The sequence below is a fragment of the Plecotus auritus genome (assembly GCF_963455305.1).
Source record: "Plecotus auritus genome assembly, chromosome: 5".
Classification (NCBI taxonomy): domain Eukaryota; kingdom Metazoa; phylum Chordata; class Mammalia; order Chiroptera; family Vespertilionidae; genus Plecotus; species Plecotus auritus.
In genome coordinates, this window is record NC_137776.1 from 50,112,699 (window position 1) to 50,139,066 (window position 26,368).

The 26,368-nt window shown below is 38.0% G+C and overlaps 1 protein-coding gene across 1 annotated transcript in view; it reads right to left on the bottom strand.

The window, feature by feature from the left end:
* The window catches only part of UBR3 (ubiquitin protein ligase E3 component n-recognin 3), a 185,655-nt gene that overhangs the window by 64,481 nt on the left and 94,806 nt on the right, over positions 1-26,368 (bottom strand). The window contains 4 exon segments of the mRNA XM_080667973.1: positions 17,881-17,969; positions 21,072-21,532; positions 24,164-24,337; positions 25,915-26,019. Coding sequence (XP_080524099.1) covers positions 17,881-17,969; positions 21,072-21,532; positions 24,164-24,337; positions 25,915-26,019 — 829 coding nt within the window.

The window sequence follows — 26,368 nt, forward strand, 5'->3', positions numbered from 1 at the left end:
AGAGAGCTGTGGGACAATGTGAAACGTAACAATATTAGAATAGTAGGTGTGCCAGAAGAGGCAGAAAGGGAAAAAGGACTAGAGAAGGTGTTTGAAAAAATAATGGTAGAAAATTTCCCTAACCTGGTAAAGGAAAAAGTCACACAAGTTCAGGAGGCACAGAACCCCAAACAAGAAGAACCCAAACAGGCCCACGCCCAGACACATCATAATTAAAATGCCAAAAATTAAAGACAAAGAGAGAATCTTAAAGGCAGCAAGATAAAAGAAAACTGTTACCTACAAAGGAGTTCCCATAAGGCTGACACCTGATTTCTCATCAGAAAATCTACAGGCCAGAAGGGAATGGCATAAAGTACTCATGGTAATTGAAAGGAAGGATATGAGACCAAGATTACTATATCCAGCAAGGCTATCATTCAAAATAGACAGTCAAATAAAGAGCTTCCCAGACAGAAAAAAAAAAAAAAAGAAAAAGCCAAAGGAGTTCTTTACCACCAAGCCAGCATTACAAGAAATGCTAAAGGGATTGGTGAAAAGAAGAAACAGAGAGAGAAACCTAGCCATACAGAATTAAAATGGCTATAAATAAGTACCTGTCAATAATAACCCTAAATGTAAATGGATTAAATGTTCCAATCAAAATGTGTAGGGTAGCTGAATAGATACAAAAACATGACCCAACTATATGCTGTCTACAAGAGACCCACCTCAAAACAAAAGACACATACAGGATGAAAGTGAAGGGCTGGAAAAAAGTTTTCCATGCAAATGGAAAAGAAAAAAAAGCTGGAGTAGCAATACTCAGATACAACAAAACAAACTTTAAAAGCATCATGCTAGCCCTAACTGGTCTGGCTCAGTGGCTAGAGCGTCGGCCTGCGGACTCAAGGGTCCCAGGTTCGATTCTGGTCAAGGGCATGTACATTGGTTGTGGGCACATCCCCAGTAGGGGGTGTGCAGGAGGCAGCTGGTCGATGTTTCTCTCTCATCGATGTTTCTAACTCTCTATCCCTCTCCCTTCCTCTCTGTAAAAAATCAATAAAATATATATTAAAAAAAAAAAGCATCATGCTAAGCAAAATAAGCCAGTTGGAAAAAGATAAATATCAATGATCTCATTCATCTGTGGAATATAATGAACATAAACTGATGAACAAAAATAGAGTCAGAGGGGAGAAAATATTCTAGAATATAGAAGTAATCCTGTTCTTTGCAGATTTTTAATATTTCCTACAACTTTTGTGATATCATACAATGTTAGCACAGTTTTGGTAATATATTTATACTTAAAAATCCTTTTATTCTTGAAATATTAACGTTTATTGCATGTAATCCTATCTAATAAAAGAGTAGTATGCAAATTAACCATCACTCCACTATACCCACAAGCCACGCCCACCAATCAGGAGCGAGTATGCAAATTAACCCAACCAAGATGGCTGCAGCCATGAAGCGAGCAGGAGGCTTGAGTTGCCCCTGGCAATGGAGGAAGCCAAGCTCCCGCAGCCCTGGCCTGCCTTGGTCTCCACTCAAGGCTACAAAGTTTCAATTATAGAAGATAAATAAATCCCAACAAAAATGGCTGCGGCCAAGGAGCAAGCAGGAGACTTGGCTCTGCTCAAGGCTACAAAGTTTCAATTATAGAAGATAAATAAATCCCAGATACCAGGGCCTCGGCTTGGGTCACCGGGGGGTGTGGCCGGCTTGCAAACCACCACAGGCCCCTCGCCCAGGCCACCCCACACCCCAAGGGAACCCCCACCCTGATGCAGGACACCTTTCAGGGCAAACCAGCTGGCTCCCACCCATGCACCAGGCCTCTATCCTAATAAAAGAGTAATATGCAAATTGATCATCACTCCAACACACAAGATGGCTGCCCCCATGTGGTCAAAGATGGCTCCCCCCATGTGAACACAAGATGGCTGCCACAAGATGGCCAGCAGGGGAGGGCGGTTGGGAGGGACCAGGCCAGCAGAGGAGGGAAGTTGGGGGCGACCGGGCCTGTAGGGAAGGGCAGTTGGGGGGGACCCAGGTCTGCATGGGAGAGCAGTTGGGGGGAACCAGGCCTGCAGGGGAGGGCAGTTAGGGGTGACCAGGCCTGCAGGGGAGGGCAGTTAGGGGCAAACAGGCTGGCAGGGGAGCAGTTAGGCATCAATCAGGCTGTCAGGGGAGTGGTTAGGGGGTGATCAGGCTGGCAGGCAGAAGCGGTTAGGGGCAATCAGGAAGGCAGGCAGGCGAGCAGTTGGGAGCCAGCAGTCCTGTATTGTGAGAGGGATGTCCGACTGCCCGTTTAAGCCCGATCCCGGGATCAGGCCTAAACGGGCAGTCGGAAATCCCTCGAAGGGTCCAAGATTGGAGAGGGTGCAGGCTGGACTGAGTGATACACCCCCCGCACTGGGTACAAATTTCGTGCACCGGGCCTCTAGTATTATTATACGTAAAATCATTTTTCTTGAATAATTGGTGTTTACTATATGTAACATATTTAAAATCATTTTTCTTGAGATATTAATATTTATTGCATGTAACATTATATTTAAGATCATTTTTCTTGAAATATTAAGATTTATTGCATGTAACATTATTATATTTAAAATTGTTTTTCTTGAAATAAAAAACTGAAAAAAGAAAAATATGAACAATAAAATGGCAATAAATACATATCTATCAACAATTGTTTCTAAAAATCAAAATAAATGAACAAGATATCTAATTAACAAAATAAACTGATGAATAAAATAGAATCAGAGGCAGAAACATGGAACAGACTGACAAATCTCAGAGGAAAGGGGTGTGGGTGCGGGAAGAAATTAACCAAAGTTCTTATATGCATACTAGAGGCCTGATGCATGAAATTCGTGCAAGAGTAGGCCTTCCCCAGCTGCCGGCACTGGCTTCCCTCCAGCACCCAGGACCTGGGCTTCCCTCTAGCCACCGGCAGGCACCCAGGACCCAGGCTTCCCTCGCAGCCCCAACTTCATCCAGAAGGACGTGCAGAAGGACATCTGGTCTAATTGCCATATTACACTTTTATTATTATAGATATGCATTACCTGTGGACACAGACAATAGGTTGCTGAAGGCTTGGGACAGGGCGGGAACCGGGTGGAGGGGGGCAATGAGGGAAAAAGGGGCAACATCTGTAATACTCTCAACAATAAAGATTTTTAAAAAATACATAAATAGAACCAGAGAGCTCAATGTTTTTGAAAATAAGATTAATGAATCACAATAAAGAGATTTTAAAAGAAAGTACCAAAGGCTATTAAGCTTTGACATGTGATTACTATTTCTTAGGAAGAACTTTTTAGCACAGAAAAGAGGGGATGTGTCTGACTGTTCTCAAGTTCAAAGGAGAATAGAGAAATACCTGACTTAAAGTGACATGAAATAATTCAGTCTCACATTAAGTGCCAAAGAAATAGAATTTCTTGAACTCTACCTCACACACAAAGATAGCTTTCCTTTTTTCTTTTCTTTTTCTTTTTTCTTTTCTTTTTTTTTTTTTTATGTTGTGGTATAATCCAGTTGAAACTTCAAAGAAATCCTAATACCAAAATGCTATAACAAAGAAGCTGCTACGTTTCATTTTATAAACTTTTAAAAAGCAGGGCTTCACTGTGCTAAATGCATGAAAATAAAACAGATGACAATCTCTTTCATGCATAGTAATATTTATTTTAATTCTGACTTTAATAATTACAGATACTAATGTCCTTTTTTATTTTTCTTCAAGAAAATTAAAAGATCCTGTTTTATTTCTTTAAAAAAGAGGAAAATCACTACTTGTTTATTATTAGTGATTTATTATTGACTAGAGGCCCAGTGCACGAAATTCATGCACTGGTAGGGTCTCTAGAGGCCTCTGGCCACCTGCTGTCTCCGCCAGCTGTGACCTCCCTCCCTTTCCCTGGCCGGCCTCGCCCCCTGGTCAAACTCCAGTCTAACTCCCCATGGAGGGGACGATTTGCATACTACGCTTTTATTATATAGGATTCTCTCATTCTGATACATTTGTAACACAGATTCTCTTCTACATTCTGAATTCTATCCTGGAACAATGACTTTAAATTTGCATACATTTACTCTGTTGTAAAGTTCTATGGGTTTTACCAAATGCATAGTGTTATGTATCCAACTTTTTAGCATCATTCAGAATAATTTCACTGCTCTAAAAAAATACCCTGTGTTTCACCTATTTAGCCCACCACCACACCCAACCCTGGCAACCACTGATTTGTTTACTGTCTCTATGGTTTTGCCTTTTCCAAAATGTTACATAATTGGAAACATACAGTAGGTAGCCTTTTCAGACTGGTTAGTTTCACTAAGCAATATGTATTTAAGATTCATCCATGTCTTGCATGGTTTGGTAGTTAACTCCCTTTTATTGCTGAATAGTATTCCATTGCATGAATGTACCACAGTTTGTTTATTCATCTACTGAAGAATATCTTGGCTACTTCCAATTTTGAGCCATTATGAATAAAGCTTCTATAATCATTCATGTGTAGATTTTTTTACAGACATAAATTTTTACATTAGTTGGGAGCATACCTAGGAGCATAATGGCTGAATCATATCATAAAACTAAGTTTAGCCTTGTAGGAAAATGTCAAATTCCTAAACGAAAAAATTTCAAGAGAAAGAACTTTTTGTACTTTTAACTGGCAACACATAGGGGGAAAACCTGAGTTAATGTCAGATTGACATCCCTTTCACTGGATCTTTTTAAATTAACAGTTAATAGGTATTAAAAGTATATAAACACTTATCTTCACAGAGTGGCTATGAAAGAGTAGATATACAGGGTGGGGCAAAAGTAGGTTTGCAGTTGTTCATATGAAAAATAATACAATAGTTAATAAATAATAATGCAAGAATAAACTGTGAAAATGACATATAAGGAAACCAATTTTTACCATAGGTCAATCAATATAAACTGGTATTAAGGTCCTATAGAATCTCATCAATGTTATAATGAAATGACACTAAACAAAATGAGTTATTTGAGGACCTGCTGTATAATAATCCCTTTTAACTGTGTGAAAAATCAATGTAGAAAGAGGTTAATTAAATTACTCCAGGCAACTGAGGAGCTGAAATATGAACCTAGGCAACAAGTTCCAGAGTCCATACTCATAACCACTGCACTATGCTACCTCTCCAATGAAGTACAGCCTTTAAAAATTATAGTTGCTAAGAGTTTTAAAAATAATATATTTTTACATTAAAATGTTGAGTAAAAAGGCATGACACAAAATTGTTACTATACAGTATCACCAGTAATATACATGTTTTTTAGATGGTAGGATTAAGGATAATATTTGTCCCTTCCTTATGCTTAAAATGAATTATGTCTAGGATCAGAAAATAATTTCCAAAATAAATTCTTTTTTTTTTAAATATATTTTATTGATATTTTTACAGAGAGGAAGGGAGAGGGATAGAAAGCCAGAAACATCGATGAGAGAAAAAAATCGACCAGCTGCCTCCTGCACACCCCCCACTGGGGATGTGCCCGCAGCCAAGGTACATGCCCTTGACCGGAATCGAACCCGGGACCCTTCAGTCCGCAGGCCGACGCTCTATCCACTAAGCCAAACCGGTTTCGGCCAAAATAAATTCTTTATATTTGGAACTCATTTGGTTGCATTTCAATCATCTCTATCTGATAAAACTTTAATGGATCAAGGTTATAATTTAATATCTTGTATCTTAATAATTTTACACCTTGATAGCTAGTCAAAATAAATAAGGAGGGGTGCTAGCCAGATTTTCTCAATGGTTAGAGTGTCTCAGGTTCGATTTTGTACCTTGGTTACAAGCTTCATCCCCAGCCTGGTCAGAGCACGTGTGGGAAGCAACCAATCAATGTGTCTCTCTCACATCTATGTTTCTCTCTCTCTGTGTCTGGATCTCTCCCCCTCCCTTCCACTCTCTCTAAAAATCATTGGAAAAAATATCCTGGGATGAGGATTAACAAAAAACAAACAAATAAGGGGGGTTAGTGAGCAGAAGAAAAAAAATGAAAGGAAATGCAAAGGTGAGTCTCTTCATACAGGAAACTTGATAACTACAAAAAGGCATTAAACATCAAACTAGTTAAGAGTAGTAATCATAGAGCAGAAATCTGTTGCATTCAGAGAAAAGCTTTTGTCCTTAACTTTTTATCAAATAAAATTACTTGATTAGAGGATTTGGAAAATACTGTGTCTTATAAATTTGAAATATTCTGTATGCTGTGTTACTAGACTAAAAATCTTAGGAAAACATTCCTCATACACAAAGATAAAGGCAAAATAAGAAAGAAGCAACCACAGAATGTTTAAATTCCTGCAACACGGATAGGAAATAAGGCAAGAAGACGAAAGGAATTCTGACAAATGAAGCAGAGGACTGGACTAAGACTAAACTGTATCTGTACTACTGCCAGGTAGTACTTCAGGTGGAGAAATGCAACTTTGCAATTTTTATCTTGGGCAATGGATGAAAACAGAGTCTCAAATGGGTTTTCGGAGTCAAACAGATCTCTATGGGAAGGAACTGAATTCTAAATCAAAGGAATATACAAATCTGAATGATCCAGTATCCCACTGGCATGACCATGAACAACACAAATAAACCAAGTGCTCATGAATCTTTATTACCTCACCTGTCGCCACTGCAGCATGCAAGAACTGGGACTGGGATCATTATCCTGATGGCTTCTGTGAATTGCCTTTGTTTGCTAGCAATCATGTCTGCCTGATCCCTCAATTGTTCTTCCTGTGCCCTGGCTACTGCCAAAAAAGGTCATACCTTCCAAAAAGTAGTAAGATTTAGGAGAGGGAGTCAATAATTTGCAGACTAATAACAAGTCAAAGTTATGATCTTGATTATAACTGGTCCCTAAGCATTGTTTATCTATCTTTATACTTAGCCTTGGTGAGCAACATCTTCCACTCTCCTCAGCAACTATTCCAAACCTCTGGTGGCATCCTTTTTACTCAGCAGATCTCACATTTTATTTAACCCTGAAAACTAAAGCAACCAAGTGATCACCTAAACTTCCCATTTCCTTTACCCCAACGAAACTTACCTCTATCTCCATCCAACCTTCCCTCCTTCCCTCCAGTCTCCTCAGAAAATGAGGTGGCCATTGTCCTATTCAACACTACCTAAACTGCCTCTGGTGCTTTGTTTAATCAATTCCTCAGAAAACTGTTTTTGCTTTATCTCACTTGAGACTGGGAAGCAATAGATAAAAATAATTTCTAAAAATATTATTAACATTCCTTAGTTCCTAAACCTGCAGACAAATAAACCAAACTGCACATCAAGCTGGTTATAGGACTGCTCTTAAGTGACTTCAGAACACAGAACTTTGACTCTACAACCTTAGAGGAATATACTGAAAGACAAAATGAGCCTGGCCGGCGTGGCTCAGTGGTTGAGCATCGAACTATGAACCAAGAGGTCACAGTTCGATTCCTGGTCAGGGTACATGAGCAGGTTGTAGGCTCAATTTCCAGTGTGGGGCATGCAGGAGGCAGCCAGTCAGTGATTCTCTCTCATCATTGATGTTTCTATCTCTCTCTCCCTCTCCCTTCCTCTCTGAAATCAATAAAAATATGTTTGAAAAAATGATATGTAAATAAATTTTTAAGCTTAATTCAAATAATTTCATTATTTAACATAATAGCGAGGTTTGTATTTTGAAGTCATTGTCTTTGTAGGAAAAAGTAATTTCCTTACATATAATATGTTGTGGTTGAGTAGGAGAATATGCTTAATCCTAGGGCATGCATGCTGTAATATTTAGGAGTAAAGTGATATGATGTCTAGAATTTACTTCATTAATAAAGAGACAGAAAACAAGGAGGTGCAAGAAGAAAGAAAAATGTTAATTAAATGAAGCTTACATTGGAATTTATAATACTATTTCTGTATGTTTGAAATTTATCTTAGGAAAAAACTGCAAATGCAAATTATCTCATTTTGGTTTAAAAAAAAAAACAAAAACCTGTACTAGTAAGGATACAAGCTAAGTTAGGAAATCTGGTAGCAAAAATAATGTATTATTTTCTTAATTTTAATTTTATGTGTTTTCTAAGATTCTATAACAATTTAATGCTTTTATATCAGAAATTTTAACTTCATACTAATTACAATAATTAGCAAGTATCTAATTCAAGATTGCAAACTAAACATAGTCTTTTGTTGCTCATTCCTTCTAAAAGAACACAGAAATAAAAGTAAAGAAGAAATATTCCTACAAGAATATACAAAAAGGATAGAGTTATGAAAGAGAATTAAACCAACCAACAAATAAGAGATGTCAATAAAATTTCTGAACAATTGGAGGAGATGCAGACATGCTGGCAGATGAAAGAAAGCTAAAAAAGCTGCAACCACTTGTGCATTATGAGAAAGTTACAGAAATAATCTATCCCTTAAAAAATCCATCCAGGCTTAGAATCAGCCAGTGATCTGACAATAGGGATCATAAGTATGAAGTGATTATGAAAATATTATAATTAATATAATTAATTGAAAGACTATATACAGAACTCACTACTCAGCACTGAAGTCCCTCCTCAACCTTGACTGAACAGAGCATTCAGGTGTCTTGGCATTTATCTCAGAAGAAAAAAAAGGGAAGGAGGGAAGGAGGGAGAGACTATCTTTCTCTAAAGAAACTGAACAAGTTGCTTGGAGAGCAATGGAATTTCTAGGTAAGTGTTAACATACACTGAGTGGCCAGATTATTATGATCTCTGAACGCATAATAATCTGGCCACTCAGTGTGTGTATATATATTAGACACCCAGTGAATAAATTCATGCATGGGTGGGGTCCGTCCAGCCTGGTCAGGGGGAGGGCACATGGGCGGTTGGCCGGCCTGCCTGCTGGTCTAATTCCTGGTCAAGGGGACAATTTGCATATTAGCCTTTTATTATATAGGATATACACTGAGTGGCCAGATTATTATGCGTTCAGAGATCATAATAATCTGGCCACTAAGTGCATGTGGGCCCAAACCAACCAGTGTGCTATCCTCCAACTCAAATCTAAGTCTGACAGTCAACACGTCTCACCCACATACACAGACTAGACAGAATAACGAGGATCAGCCCTAGCCTGTTTGGCTCAGTGAATAGAGTGTCATCCTGTGGAATGAAGGGTTCTAGGTTCAATTCCAAACAAGAGCACGTACCTCGGTTGCAGGCTCAATCCCTGGCCTTGGTCGGGGAGCGCATGCTGAGGCAACCAATCAACGTGTCTTTCTCACATTGATGTTTCTCTCTATGTGTCTCTCCCTCCCCTTTCCACTCTCTAAAAATCAATGGGAAAATATCCTTGGGTGAGGATTAATTAAAAAAAGAAAAAAACAAAGCAAACAAACAAACAAAAAAAAACAAATTAGCTACCTAGACCATCTTTCCAGGACAATCAAGTAATATCAGGCAAGTGAGGAAAACTATCAACATGAAAGACTAACAAATATTTTAAGTAATTCAGAAGGATAATTCAGAGAGAAGAGAGACATCTAACATATTTAGAAAAATATGAGAAAAAGTATCTATAGACAAAATAAGAACAAGATGCTAAAAAGAAGAAATCTCTAAGCATGTAAAGCAAAAGAACACATGAGATAAAAGATAAAATATTAAAAGATGCAATATCCAACTACCGTGTTTCCCCGAAAATAAAACATCCTCCGAAAGTAAGACCTACTTACATGTTTCCTTCTGGGTGAAATATAAGGCATCCCCCGAAAATAAGGCCCCCAGGCTCTGTCTCAGAATGAAAATTAATTTACCGTAAACTGGTCGCTAGGGCCGCCCCGACTGGCGTCTAGCAACTAGTGATGTTACGCGGAGTCATGACGTCACTGCTGTGTGGAGGCGGAGCGGAGGTCAGAGTGAGCGGTGAGCGCGGGGCGGGAGAGAGGAGGAGACTTTCACAGATGCGTGTAGAAGAACAGGAGGATTAGAGCGGACGGGACGCGGCGAAGGTGGTGAATGCTGGTCTGTCTCTGGTGACACTACCTGATGCTCGCGGCCGCCTTCATGATGACTGAAGGTTCTCAGTCAGTGGCAGACCCTGCTCCAGCCCAGATCCAGGCCACAGCAAGACCAGTGACAGTCCCCAGGCAGGCCCCAGGGGGTAAATGTCTGATAAAGGGGTAGAGGGGATGTCTGGTGAAGGTGTTCAGTGGCACAGGGTGGGGGGAGGGGGATCACTTAAAATGACACAGGAGGATCAGAGGGGGCAATCAAAATGACACAGGAGGATCAAAAGGGGTTACTAAAATGGTAATCCCCCCTCTGATTCTCCTGTGCCATTTTGATTCCCCCCTCTGATCCCCCTTGTGTCATTTTGAGTGATCCCCCTCCCCCCACCTTGATATCCCAATTCCTTTTTTTTTTTTTGATTCAAGAAATTATATATATTTAATAGGTAATTAAAATTTACTTCTCTAAATGTTGTAATGTCTTCCAATTTTTTACAAATAAGCACATATTATTTATAAGCAGTACAAAGATTTTCACATATGAAAAAGAAACAATCTCAGTAATACAAAAGCCAAAACATAAATGGGGGAGAAGGGGGAACCACAGAAGGATAATGTCAGAAATTCAAAATGGCAACAAAAAATGGGTACTTGGAAGACAGAAAAAAAGTAATAAATGAGGAAAAGGAGAATATACAGGTCTGCAGCATAAGGACAACATTTCAGCAGTGCCTTCAGGGGCCGATGTGTCATACTAAGGCCACATGGGACACCACACACCTCTGAGATTAACTAATTTTCAAGAATATTGTATTGGTCTCCAGAGGAGACCCCAAACATTGATATACAGAATAATGATTCTGGGTTTGCAGATAAACTTATTCTACCATTATATAGATGTGGCCACAGAGGGAAAACTTAAGAAACCCTCAGAGAAAAGAGGTTTTCCACCCCTTTTCCCTATAACTGATTACCACATAAATTTACTTGAAATTGATTATGAAAAAAAATTTTTTAATCTGGCACTTTTCTTCTGTGAAAATATTTGTGTATATCAATAAAAAGTCATACTTTTGGATAAAGATTTGGAATATATAATCCTGGTGCCTACAGGACAGCATTCATGTAGCCTCTTGCCACCTGTACTTACTCTTAAGTCCCATTACATTACCCAAGTTATCTTCAAAATGTCCTACTCCAAATATTCTCCTTCAGAAATATAGGCATGAAAATAAAGTGAAAATTAAGTTTTCAAACTAAATGAGTTAGGCTTCAGTTATCTGGAAAAGTCAGTGACATTATTTATCTTTGATTGATACCAGGCAATCAAGGCTACCATAAACCCATACAAATAATAACAAGGCATACCAGATTGGCTGAGACTGGTTATCCCAGAACAATCTAATCCCTAGCAGCCTAATGCATCTGCCAACCAGGCCGTCTTCACCTGGGACCATCTCAGGCTTTAGAAAATCATCCCCCAGATAGTTTCTGAATCTGATCTAGATGGAAAAAGTTGCCAGTGAAACTAATCTGCATTGGTTCCTGGGTAATCTGCAGTAGGACCGGTTCCTAGTTCTCTCAGGGACCTACTTCCTGAAGGAGAAACAATTCAGCTGCCTCCAGTACATCTTTGGACCACATGGAGGTAGCCTTTGGCTACTCTAGTTTCATTACAATTCAAATGGATAGTTGCGGCTTTGGAAACAGTACAGCCATGTGTTCAGAAAATGAAAGGAAAATGCTTTAACATAGATAGAGAAGCCATATTCCTTAAAATTATTGTGCTACTAGAATAATACAGTCAATGAAATTGCAGGTCATGTAATAATAATAACAATCCCAGAAAGTGTATTGATATCACCACAGGACCCTGACTTAGAAGTTACCATGTTCAATGTCCAACAGTTTAATAAAGACCATCTGGGGAAAACATAATGAGAGTGGGGAACAAGGAGGAAACAGGTCACTGGTTTAGAAAATGAGAATTTCTAGGAGCCAGTAATCAATGTTTGAGCTATGAAATAAGAGTAGATGAACTTGTTATAAAAATGATGGGACAGTAAAGGAAGTTGAAATGTCTATTCCTTTGCATATGTGACAAGCTATTCCAGAGAAAAATAACAAATAATATTTCTCTGCAACATTTGCTAAAAAGAAAATTCCAAAACTTTTTAAAAACATTATATTTTATGTTTTAAACATGTAGGATGATCTTGCAAATATTTCCTTGAAATGCTTTCTGCTACAACCTAAAACCAGGTCTAATTCTTCCAGCCTCTGAAGAAATAGAGAACAATTATCTCTGGTTAATGTGTCCCATGCTCCTCAAATTTGAGTGTGTACATAAATCACTAGGGGAGCAAAATGCAGATTCCGGTTCAGTAGGTCCAGGGGCCCAAGGTTCTTAATTTCCATCAATCTCCACATGATCTGGAGGACCTCACTCTGGGTGGCAAGGATTGAGACGGTCCCCACTTCTCATGTCTTTGCTATTTGACCCTGCCCTCCTTGCTATCGTGGATTCACCCAGGATAGGCACCTGACTCAGGCCCAATTCCTTTTTTTTTTACCCCTAAAAATGAGCGCAAAAAGAAAAAGCTACTCTGTGGAGTACAAGAAAGGAATCGTGGAAGACTCTTGGGGCCAAAATCTTACTGCTTTCTGCAAAGAGAAGATGTTGAGTATCCGATTGGTCCAAAAATGGCAAGCAGAGTATGGTAACCTCATTGAACAAGTGGACAAGGGAAATGCTAAAAAGCGCAAGTGTGGATCAGGTCGGCAACCATTATTTTCCGAGCTGGAAGACATGATCTGTGAATGGGTTGTTGACAGGAGAGCAAAGGCTTTGGTTGTGAATAGGGCTCAGATTCAAGAATTTGCCCTTGCAATGGCACCACAGTTTGACATAGCCCCCAAAGACTTCAAAGCATCACAACACTGGCTGGATAATTTCCTTCAGCGAAGTGAACTGTCTTTAAGAAGATCTACAACATTGTTTAGGTTGGAAGATACTCAAGTTATTAAGCGAGCACTTGCATTCAAGTCCTTTATGGATGATGCTGACTTCTCTAAATACAATCTTTCCAACATGATTGCTATGGATGAAACTGCAGTGTTTATGGGCCAATCATCTCAAACAACAATTGAACAGCGGGGTGCCTCCTTGGCGTACATTCCCTCCACTGCTTACGAAAGTGCACGTGTTTCCTGTATTTTGGCAATTCATCTGGATGACACTAAAATCCCACCTTTAATCATTTCTAAGGGCAAGAAGGAAAAGATTGAACGTGTTTTGGGCGTTTTTATTCTTGAAACTGAAAAAGCCTGGGCCACACAAGCAGTTATAAGGAAGTGGGTCGATTTAATGCTGCCGCTTGTTATGCGAGGGAGCCAAAGAGGTCTGCTAGTCTGGGATGCAGCCAGCACTCACCGCGCTAAAGACATGAAGACATTTCTTCACGAAAGAAAAATAGATCAGATAATGATTCCCACAGGAATGACAGCCTATCTCCAGACTCTTGATATTGCAATAAACAAGCCATTCAAAGACAATTTGCGCATGGAAATTAATGACTACATTGAAAATAGAATGGAGAGAAATCAGCGTGGAAACTTTGTGAAACCTAAACTGCAAGAAGTTGTGACTTGGGTGAAGAATTCATGGGAGAAAATCACTGACAGTTGCATTGCAAATGCACTGCGAGCAGGCTACCTTGACAAGAAGTACTCATTTAAAGACAGTGCTATTGCTAAACATGAGAGATTTGGTCCACTGATTCTGAAAGAAATGGAGTCACAAGAAATTCACCAGGAAATTCAGGAATTGGATTGTTATGATGATGTTCCAGAAGATGATGACATGATTGTCATTGAATAAATGAGTAAATTCTTGATACTGTAGGATTCACAGTTTGTCTGGTTTGTGTTGACAACTACCGTACTACCGTACCGTATAAAGGTAATAAATTTCCTTTATTTTCATTTAACAATAAATGTGTACCGTATTCTTCTTCATGGAAAAATAAGACATCCTCTGAAAATAAGACCTAGCGTGTTTTGGGGGGCAAAAATTAATATAAGACACTGTCTTATTTTCGGGGAAACAGGGTAGTAAGACTCCCACAAAAAGAGCAGAAAGAAAATATAAGGAAAAAAAATATTGTAATAGTTACCTATTGCTGTTTAACAAATTACCCCAATATTCAGTGTCTTAAACCAATATTTATTATCTCACACAGTTTCTGAGGACCAGGAATCTAGGAGCAGCTTAGCTAGATGGTTCTGCCTTGAGTTCTGTCATAAGAATGTTATCCAAAAAAAAACAGCTAGGCTATACCCATCTCAAGGCTTAACTGGGGCTGGAAGTTCTACATCTAAGCTCACTCACATAACTATTGGCCAGAGGCCTCAGTCACTCACCACACAGTCCTCTCCATAGAGTTGTTCACAATATGGCAGCTGGCTTTCCCCAGAATGAGTAATCCAAAAAGAGAGAATGCAATCAAGACAGAAGCCACAGTGTCTTTTAAAACCTAACCTCAGAAATGACATATCATCACTTCTAGCATATTCCAATGGTTAAGTACACCAATTCTGGTGCAATTTGGGAGAAGAGTGCACAGGGTATAAATATCAGGAGGCATGGATCATTGAGGGTCACTTTGGAGGATGACTGTTAAACTACTTATCAAGAAAATCATAGGAAAAGTTTTTCTCAGGGCTTCAGAGATATAAATCTTCAGATTGAAAGGCCATTAAGTACTAAAGAGAATGAAAAAACATCTACCTAGATACAAATCATAAAATCTCATATCTCTAAGACTGAGACAACTGTAAAAGTGTCACAAAAAAGGGGGGGGGGGGGAGATGTTCAGCTACAAAAAAATAAAAACAAAACTACCACCAGACTTCTCATCAAATCCTATCTAATAAAAGAGTAATATGCAAATTGACCATCACTCCAACACACAAGATGGCTGCCCCCATGTGGTCAAAGATGGCTCCCCCCATGTGGACACAAGATGGCCACCACAAGATGGCCAGCAGGGGAGGGCAGTAGGGAGGGACCAGGTCTGCAAGGGAGGGCAGTTGTGGGTGATCAGGTCAGCAGGAGAGAGCAGTTGGGAGGGACCAGGCCTGCAAGGGAGGGCAGTTGGGGGTGATCAAGCCTGCTGGGGAGGGCAGTTAGGGGTGACCAGGCCGGCAGAGGAGGGAAGTTGGGGGCAACCAGGCCTGCAGGGAAGGGCAGTTGGGGGGGACCCAGGCCAGCAGGGGAGGGCAGTTGGGGACAACCAGGCCTGCAGGGGAGGGCAGTTAGGGGTGACCAGACCTGCAGGAGAGGGCAGTTAGGGGTGACCAGGCCTGCAGGGGAGGGCAGTTAGGGGCAATCAGGCTGGCAGGGGAGTGGTTAGGGGGTGATCAGGGTGGCAGACAGAAGCAGTTAAGGGCAATCAGGAAGGCAGGCAGGCGAGCAGTTGGGAGCCAGCAGTCCTGTATTGTTTATCTATCTGGGGTCCGAGATTGGAGAGGGTGCAGGCTGGGCTGAGGGACACCCCCCCCCCCCCGTGCACGAATTTCATGCACCAGGCCTCTAGTTAATAATAAAAAGACAAGGGAACATTGCCTTAACAGAAAATGTGTATCAACCTAGAACTCTACATTCATCCAAATGAATAATCAAGCATGAGAGCAAATTCAGGTCCCATCCAGAAATATAAAGAATTAGAAAGATTAGTCTCCACACAAGCATTATTAGGAATATACTTGAGGCTACACTCCAATAAAACAAGACAAAAAAAAGAGATAAGTACTATAAGATGCAGGAAACTCTAGATCAACCCTACAAGAGGAAAATTCCAAGGCAATGGCTGTACAGCATGCCTACAAAGCAAATGGACCAGACTGGAACAGAATAACAGAAAAAGGACAATATCACTGAGTAGTAGAATAATAGAGATGTCATAAAGATACATTAGTTAAGAAAAAAGGGTGGTTGAAAACCTCAGGAAAAACAAAAGACAATATAACAAAGTAATAACCCAAATAGAAATGAGTAAAGGGTGGTATGGTTTTAGCAGTTGAGAGAGTTATAAGAAAAGAGGCTATATACTAAACACAGATTCCTTAAAGTGGTCCAGGTGTCAGACCAATGGACTCAAAAAAAGTAAATGTATTCTAGCACACTACTTAGTTGGCCCTGTACTCAACAACATTCAAAAAGCCATATTAATTGTTTTTAGCTTTTAGAGTCAAGCTTTAGATGAAAGACTTGATTGCAAATGTAAAACAAAATTTTAGCAACCTTGACAATTTAAAGGTAAACAAGTAACTGGCCGGTGTGGCTCAGTTGGTTGGGCATCATCCCATGCACCAGAAGGTCGCAGGTTCAATTTCCAGTAAGGGCACATGGCAGGGATGCAGACTAGATCCCCAGTCGGGGGCGTGCAGGAGGCAGCCGATCCATGTTTCTCTCACATGAATGTTTATCTTTCTCCCTCTCGCTCTCTCTCTAATAATCAATTTAAATATTTTTTTAAAAAGTAAACAAGTAACTGTTAAAAGGTGGAAGACAGAGATGAGAAAAATAAAGATGGGGTGCTTATTAGTTCATTTTATATAAAGGAGTATGAAGAAACTGGTTATAGATACAATAATTAATAGGTATTATATTATATTTAATATGTAAAAAACAAAAAAATAATTATCAATATTTGGAAAGAAGTAAAAGAAGAGATGGAGAAAGGGAATGTAGTGTCAATAAACTAAATTCTTATCTATCATATAAGGAAGTCAACAGATATTAAGTTAATCCAAAATACAGAATTTAAATATTCCTTACATCAAAGTTATATCCTGAACATAAACTCCACTGTTGATGGTTTAGAAGATACTATGGTACATCTGGACTGAACCCCTCTCCACACCGTTTCATGATTATGTGTGCTTTTGTGCACAAAAGTGCCTGAGAGTTGTATATGCATATGTGACTGCACATATGTATATGCATTTCAACTAAATGCCTGACTTATCTTCTTTCAGCATTTTTGTCTAAAAACATCACTGGAATGCAAGAAGTAGTCAGGGAAGGAAATATCCAGGTTAATGAAAGACTGAGATTAATTGAGATTTAATATATTTCTCCAATGTTTGTAAAAGATTACGCAAACCAACCTACCATCATACAGGAAAATGGCATTGACTCTCATTGTACAAATGCAAATAAAGTGAGAAGTGCACCTAATTTCAAGTAATGCTGAAAGGTGGCAGAAGGAGGAAGATCTTACAGGGGTGGGCAAACTTTTTGACTCGAAGGCCACAATGGGTTCTTAAACTGGACCGGAGGGCCGGAACAAAAGCATGGATGGAGTGTTTGTGTGAACTAATATAAATTCAAAGTAAAGGAGCGGAGGGGAGAGCAAGAGAACCCTCCGCTCTTTCGGCTCCGTGGGCCGGATAGAACAGCAGAAAGGGCCGTATCCGGCCCGCGGGCCATAGTTTGCCCACATCTGCACTAGATGTATCTGAAACTGTTTTAAGGATCTTGGGATAATTTCACTCACACACACACAAAAAAACAACAACAGAATAAGTAAATGCATTATGGTGAACCTCACAATCTAAAAGAAAATTTAACAGAAGAGAACAGTGGGAAGAAACTATTGCTACCATCAGGGAGAACTTTCTAACTGCAGCTACTCAACAACAGAATGTACTTCCTATAATAAAGGTCTGATCTTCCACCACTCCATTGTTTAAGTAAAGAACAGAAATAATCTCTCTGTAATGTTTAAAACTTATGGAAGATTAGACTAAATAGCCCCAAAATAATAACTGTAATTATGAAAGTTCTAAATTAATAATTTTTGCCTTACCAACATCCATTGCGGTTTCCATAAAGCTTTTTTGTCGTGAAGCAAACTCTGCAAGTAATTTTTGCTGCCTCTCTCTAGCCTTTTGTCGCCTAGGTTAAACAGAAATAAAGTGATAAGTACCAGACATGCTAAGGCTTATTTGCTATCTTTCAGGAGTATATAATGTATGAAAAGGCCTTTGTACAGTTAACAGCAACATGAACTTGGGATCTAATGATTTTTAACTCAAACAAAATGTTAATTTTCTTATTTGAAAAGCTGTATTGTGATTATATAAGAAAGTGCCCTTATGTCTAGAAAATACACACTAAAGTATTTCAGGGTAAAGCAATTTACTCTGAAATAGTCCAGGAAGTTCTTGTATTTCTGTAAGTTTGAGATTTCTTTAAAATAAAAAGGTTTGAAAAATTAAATCCATCCTCAAAAGACAAAAATTTGCCACCATAGAACAAGTGGAAACAAACAAAAATATGCTATAGTTGCTCAAAGCATTCTATAAGACCTCCAAAAGTGCTATAAGCAACAATAGCCTTGACAGGATACATGCTTGGTCTTGTATAGCACTATTTTGTAAATTTTTAAGTTTTAGTATGCTTTTTTAATTAAAACAGTTATTGCACTTTACAGCTCACCTTTACACATGTACATGTACATTTAGAATATATTCCATAAGAGAATATTTCAAAAAACAAATCCATATATCAAACATAAGAAAGCCTCAAATGTAACTGCTTGGCACTAGAATTAAAACGCATTTCTATTGTCACAATCACATGCGCCTGGAAAACTAAGCTCTACATAATTATGGCTGTCACCCTGTCACCTTGAAACTGAGCTGAGAACCCAGTCACACTATCTCTAGACTTGGTCATACAGAAACAGTGAGTAAATAAATGGGTATCGCTTTAAGCTGCTAAAAAAAAAAAAGGCATATCTATACTAGCTTTCTATAATTTCCGGCGGGGGGCGGGGGGGGGGAGGGAGTGTCATTGTTATTTTCCCTCTCATTGTTAATTTTTCTTAATGTAGGTTATTCTTTTCTAAAATTGGGCACAGATATGAATAAAGGCATAAACAAGTTCTGGCAGATTCAGTACAACTCAAGAATTTCCCATTATTACCCCAGAGGTGGAGACACTGAGATTGCATAATGTTACAACCATCTAAGGTTTCCTATTTGTATCTTTTTTTCTATGGAGTTAATCTATTATGAAAGTGATGCCAAATTTGTCTATAGATCAGGTACTTGGGAATGGATCATCATTAAATGCTTGTGAACTATTCCGCCTTTATTATGAAACTTAAACCCAAAGCCAAAATAAACTGAGAAAAGATAATGTGAGAAGCATAGTGAGATTCAAATAGATTCATCTTAATTCTTAGCTGTCTGCTATAGAAATAGTTTCAAGTCTTTATCAATACCATCACCGCTCAAAGGAAATAAAGCCCATTACAAAGAAAGTCTTAGAATTTTTTTAGAATATCATTTATTACAACAGCATTAGAGCTTTTGTAAAGATAGCATCTGAACTATGTACTCCAGTATCGTGTCTATTGAGTAATAATCACACAATGTTTTTAACCAAATAAAACAAACTTTGACTCACTGGATGTTTATCTTCCTTAAAAAACAACAACAACAACAAAAAAAGAACATATTATGCTATAACAAAAAAAAAAAATCACCAATTTAGAAGAGACTAACCAAAATAAAAATTTAACTCTTTTGACCTTATGATTTTATTAGATCTATTAAATTCTAGGAAGTTACTAATTCAAAATTAATGAACTGTCATCTAAATTGTTATTTATAACAATCTATAATAATAAAAGCATAATATTCTAATTAGACCACACGTCCTTCTGGACGAAGTCGGGGCTGCGAGGGAAGCCTGGGTCCTGGGTGCCTGCCGGCAGCCGGAGGGAAGCTCAGGTCCCAGGTGCCAGAGGGAAGCCAGTGCCAGCAGCTGGGGGAAGGAAGGCCTACTCTTGCACGAATTTCGTGCATTGGGTCTCTAGTTCCTATTATAAAGTACTATGAGAAATCTGGACTTTCCTAAATTCATAATATACCAAAGCCTTTTATGTATACTTGTAACAAATTATTTGTAATGAAATCACATCAGCAATAAAGTACAACTACATATGTGACTAAAATTGCTCCTGATACAGTTACCCAAGATGACTTCCTAACTATAAGGTCAAATGGAAGAACCAATGTTCTCTGAACTTTTGCAGCACTTGAACTATGTTGAGAAGTTTCTTCCTTCCTGAACCTCCTCATGCCTTCTCTAATGCCACTCTCTGAAGTTCTCCTCCTATTCTACTCTAGCTATCCCTTTTCAGTTTTGTGGATACTCCTTCCTCAGACACTCCCTTCAATGTTTTCTCCTTGAGTCCTATATTAAGTGTTCTCTTACTATACACACTCTTCCATATACAAGGCTTTAATTATTATTTATGTGCCCAAATCTGTAGCTATAACTCAGAATTCTCCCCTACATGTCAAATTTACTTGACTGGACATCTTCACCTGAATGTCCCCCTTAAACTCAGTAATGGACAAAACTGAGCACATCAATTTTACTGTTAAGCCTGAGCCTCCTCCTATCCTCCCTTATTTTGGTAAAAAGGAAAATCATCCAAGAAAGATTTTTTAAATTTTATAAATATCAGGATTTAACAACAAATTAAAAGCAATCTAAAGTTCCAAAAGCTAGAGCCATAATTATGTTTTAAAACATTCCTTGTTTAATAATCAGTGATCACACATAGAAAAGAGTGGAAAGGACCAAAAGGAAAATAGTCCGATTTTTATTTTGAGATATATTTAAAATATATTTTTTAAATTTTCTGTTCTCATTTAAAGTTAAATTGATAAAAGTTTTTGAAAACAGCAGGAGAATTATTAGATGCCCATGGTAATTATAGTAGTAGCAATTTTCCACAGGGGCCTACAAGTTTAAGGCAGTAATTTAATGCTGGGGTCAGATACCTTGTTTTCTCAACACCAACTAATTCAAGCATATTACACACACAAGCACCAACTACGTTTGGTTCCATTTATCTTACAAAGCATTAAGCTATGATTATATATACTAAACACCCAGGTCCTCAGATAGCCAATAAGGGAAGCTATATCAAATCTTGAACTGTACCATTCATGTTAAAAACAGTAAATAATAAATTACCTTTCTTCTTTGTCCAATGTTTTCTTCTCTGCTGCAGTAACTTTTCTGGGTGGTACAGGAGGGGTCACTTTTCTACATATCTCTTCAATGATACGTTTGTTCATTCTGCTTTGCAATGCAGCTTTTAGTAAAATTCTTTCTACTGCAGTTATACCATCTCCATGACTATATTTAGGAATTTCTGGTTGGATCAAAATTTCTATGTCATCAAGCCAAGGAGGATAGTAGGAGTTTTGTTTTCCTGAGAGTTTGTGGTGAAGTTTAATTAGCAAAGACAATATGCTTTCTTTAATTTCCAAAATGGCTGTAGTTAACTGTGGAGCTGAACCAGGAGCAGACCATTTACTTGAAGTTTTAGGACGAACCACCTGATTTGCTTCATTGCTGCTACGATTGATGATCTCCTGAAACTTCTTTCTACGCTCTGCGACTAAGCTGAAAACTTGGGCTGTACCAGAATTCTACCATTAAAAAACAAAAAGAAAGAAATCAAAGAAGTTATTCCGTGTCAAGTTTAAAAACATATTAGTACTACATTTTCCAAAGGGAATGTTCAAAGTTTCATGCAGATATGTTTTAAAAGATTTTCTTTTTAAGAAATCTGACTCTTCACCTCTCTTTCCTAGATATACTTAGACCCACTCAATCTGAAAATAACAATGAAGAGGAGAAAGGAGATAATCCAAGGTAACACCTCTTCTGCAACCTCCTGAGTCTATCTATCTACTAGAGAAAATAGACAAAGCTTGAGTAGTATCTATAGTCATATTAAAGAGGAATCATAAATTAAGTTCCTCATCAGTTTTAAAAAAGAAAAGCTGTTCTACCCAACATTCATCAAGAATACCATATTTGCCCTGGCTAGTTTGGCTCACTGGATAGAGCATCAGTGCAGACTGAAGTGTCCCAGGTTCATTTCTGATCAAGGGCACATACCTTGGCTGCAGGCTTGATCCCCTGACCACACCAGCACTGTCACCCCACAGGCACATGCAGGTGACAACCAATCAATGTGTCTCTTTCACATCAATGTTTCTGTCTATGTTTTCCCCCATCCCTTCCACTCTCCCTAAACATCAATGGAGCCCAGCCAGCATGGCTCAGTGGTTGAGCATCAATTTATAAACCAGAAGGTCATGGTTTGATTCCCAATCAGGGCACATGCCCACGTTGCAGGCTCCATCCCCAGTGTGGGCGTACAGGAGGCAGCCGATCAATGATTTTCTCTCATCATTGATGTTTGTATCTCTCTCCCTCTACCTTACTCTCTGAAATCAATCAAAATATATTTTAAAAAAATAAAAATCAATGGAAAAATATCCTCAGGTGAGGATTTAAAGAAAAAATACAATACTATACTAATTTCTAAAAAACTGTCATATTTTCCAGTGAAGAAAATTATAAATTAATTTTTTTCTACATTAATAAATATGAACTGCTAATTAATTTCATTTTTAAGGAACTTCAAACATTTAAAAATTATTGCTAACATATATGCTTAAAGTTATTAATATGAAATATAAAGATGAAAAATCAAATTGATCTGTTTCATATTTGAATATCACTATAATTTCTTATTTGAACAGATTTCTAAAAACCATTTTTCTCAATGTATTGTCTAAATAGCCTTTACACTAAAGCTGTCAAACTGCATTAGAGCTCTTAGAAATCATTTTTAATTAAGATACACATCAGTTTAATGCATTTCATTAATTTTTTAAGCAAGAATAAAAAGAATGCTCCAATGCTTTGATGAGTTAAATTATAATATACACTATTTTTCAACATCCAAACTGCTTTTCTAATTTTTTTAATCCTCACCAGAGGATATTTTTCCATTGATTTTTTTTAGAGTGGAAGGAAGGGGGGAGAGAGAGCAAAAGAGAGAGAGAGAGAGAGAGAGAGAGAGAGAGAGAGAGAGAGAGACAGACATTGATGTGAGAGAGACACATTGATTGGTTGCCTCCCACATATGCCTTGACAGGCCCCCGACCCAGGCTGGGGATCGAGTCTGCAAGCAAGGTATGTCCCCCTGACTCGCAATCGAACCCGCAACCTTTTGGTCCTCAGGCTGAGCAACTTGGCGAGGGCCAAGTTGTTTTTCAAAGTAATCTCTACCAGCATAAGAGGCAAAAGCTGCCTCTTATAAAGATTCCAATATTTTAATAAAAACTCTTTATGATGTTCACAGCAAGAACATGTTGTCAAAGGCAAAGAAATCTCCTACCACAGGACTCTACTATGAGAAATGTCTGATTCAATGTTCCCTACTCACAAAAATATAGATTGTAGGCATTAGGTGTTTAAGTTTAGTTATTTGACATGTCATTACAATATATTTCATTTCTGCTTTTTAAAAATTAATTAAGCTACATGCAATGAGAGCTGATTTCCAAAATGAATCCAAATACACAATATATGGAGTTTAAGATTTGAGAGCTTATTTTATCAAAGTTAATTAATTGCCATAATAAAAATATTATAAATGGGCATGCTGCCGGCAATTAAACATTAAATTTATTTTGATTTAGGAAACATTTATTTTTAAGTTGTTAGTAACAATGCTAAATGTAAACAGACCCAAATGTGCTGCTTATAACTGATGTAAAATACTACTAATACTACCAAGAAAAACCCACTATTAAACACTCTGTATTATTTTTTTAAGTTCAATAATATGAATTTCCTTTAAAATCATACCTAAATCACTATATTAAAAACACACACGTATATATTAAAGAAACACCTCTTTAAATTTAACCATATTAATTAAACATACATATACACACACAAATACTTCAGTGTTTATCCACATTTCCGGTTAAAGCCATATTGCTAGTTAATGCAAATATCACATACATCTACCTCTCTTTGAAGAACTTTAGGCCTTCGTGAACTCTGGCAGATTAAAGGAAAAAGAGAGGTGAGGCAGAAGCTGCTTAGATATATCAGAGAAAATAAAAGACAATTTATAGTTACCTACAACCACATATATTTTTCTTTTGGATTTCACAGGATGACCTAAACAAGGTATCTGCCCGAACATAACATAAAGCCTTTCCTTTCTTTTATTTTCTCCCTTCCACACTTACTTGTAAAGAACCCAAGCTATCAGAGCTGGTACTTGCAGGTGAGTCTCTCTTCACTTCAGGAGCAGTCTCTGGAACTCTCACTCTAACATAGTTTATAAAGTGTCGCATGTTGGCTACTAAATTACTGCCAGGAAACCAACTGTCATGACAACGTTCTGGTCCACACACTGATGCCTAAAACATAAACATAATGAATATCAAGCCTTGTCAAGTCAGGTCTAAGGTACAAGGGAGATGTAACAAGCCCAAATAATCATCCACTGTCTGTCATATTCATTAATCCCCATAACCTCATCCACAAATTATAAAGTGCTAATAAAACCAAATTCAAGCCGAAACCGGTTTGGCTCAGTGGATAGAGCGTCGGCCTGTGGACTGAAGGGTCCCAGGTTCGATTCCGGTCAAGGGCATGTACCTTGGTTGCGGGCACATCCCCAGTGGGAGGTGTGCAGGAGGCAGCTGATCGATGTTTCTCTCTCATCGATGTTTCTAGCTCTCTATCCCTCTCCCTTCCTCTCTGTAAAATATCAATAAAATATATTTAAAAAAAAAATTCAAACACAAAATACAAGAATAAATTTTTCAATACTAAGATAGGTAAATTCAAAGGAAGTCAGCTAAATTTCTCCTGAAAAGTATATTTTAAATCTGAAAATACTTAACGGTACAGAACATTTTTCATCACTCATTAGTATAGCCAAATAATGGTAATATGGAATAATTGTAGAAGAAAGTGTGAAAAATCAATTAAAAGTCTGACCTAGTCTTAGAGGAATCTTAATGATCCTTTAATATCTCTGGGAGAATATATGTTGATTCAACTGCCTAGTCTTTTTATTTGTTTGTTTTTGCTGCTGTGTTGTATTTTGTCTTTTTGAAGGGGGGGAATGAGGATGTCTTATATTTTAAAATCAATTTGTAGAAACAATTGCTTTTATGGAATGATACTTCTAAAGTCCTAAAAGATCTTAACTTGTATACTTAAGTACTTTAAACATTCTATATAATAAAAGGCTAATATGCAAATCAACTGAACAGTGGAAAGACCAGTCACTATGACGCGCACTGACCACCAGGGGATAGACGCTCAGAGCAGGAGCTGCCCCCTGGTGGTCAATGCGCTCCCACAGGGGGAGCGCCGCTCACCAGAAGCCGGGTTCACAGCCGGCGAGTGCAGCGGTGGTGGCCTACCTCCATGGCAGCACTAAGGATGTCCAACTGCCAGCTCAGACCCACTCCCCGCGGGCCTAAGCCATCAGTCAGACATCCCCTGAGGGCTCCCAGACTGCAAGAGGGTGCAGGCCGGGCTGTGGGATCCCGCATCCGCTGACTGCAAGAATTTCATGTACGGGCCTCTAGTTCTCCCATAAAACACTATTCACTTCATTAACTTAAAATCTTAACCCAAAAAATTTGCTTCTCAAAAATAATCCCTAATCAAATTAGTAGACTTTCTAGACTGAAATGATTATTACCAGTAATCAGTGTTATTACCATAACACCAAAAATTCATTAACTGCTTTTCTCAGATCTACAGATTATAAATTTACCAATTTCAAATTCAACAATTCTACAAGTAGAGTGTAATGTATCAGTGAAAATGCTAAAAACCCCTGAATTTAAAAATCAAAAACAACCTTTTCCAGTAGTTGTTAAGGTCATATATAAGAAGATGACTTCATAAGTACATTTCAAGATGACATATTACCTGTCATAAACTTTAATGTCTAAAAATATACAAAACTACTTACCTCTTCATCTGATTCCTCATCAGCTGAATTTTCAAGCCCTAATTCAATCAGATATAAAACCATGCAGAGTACATGTTCTGACAGATTTTGATGATCCATTAAAATCTTCAGGAAGGGAAAAAATGCATCTTAATTCCTTTTTTCCACAAAATATCTTACATTTAAATATCCAAAAACATTTTAATGTCATAGATTTTAAAAAATAAACATATATATAAGTATATAGCATGATCAAACATGTAATAAAGCTACATCTTGATGAAAAGACCAACTAAACCAAAAATATAAGTTCCCTTGCAAGATCACATAGTATTTTAAGCAATATCTAAAAGTAACAGTTCACTGATTTCCTAAAGGTTAACACATTAAACAGTCCACTAAATCCATTATTATAAATATACTAGTATCTGAAAAAATAATTTAAGGAGAATATTTTACATCCTAATTTGCTGAC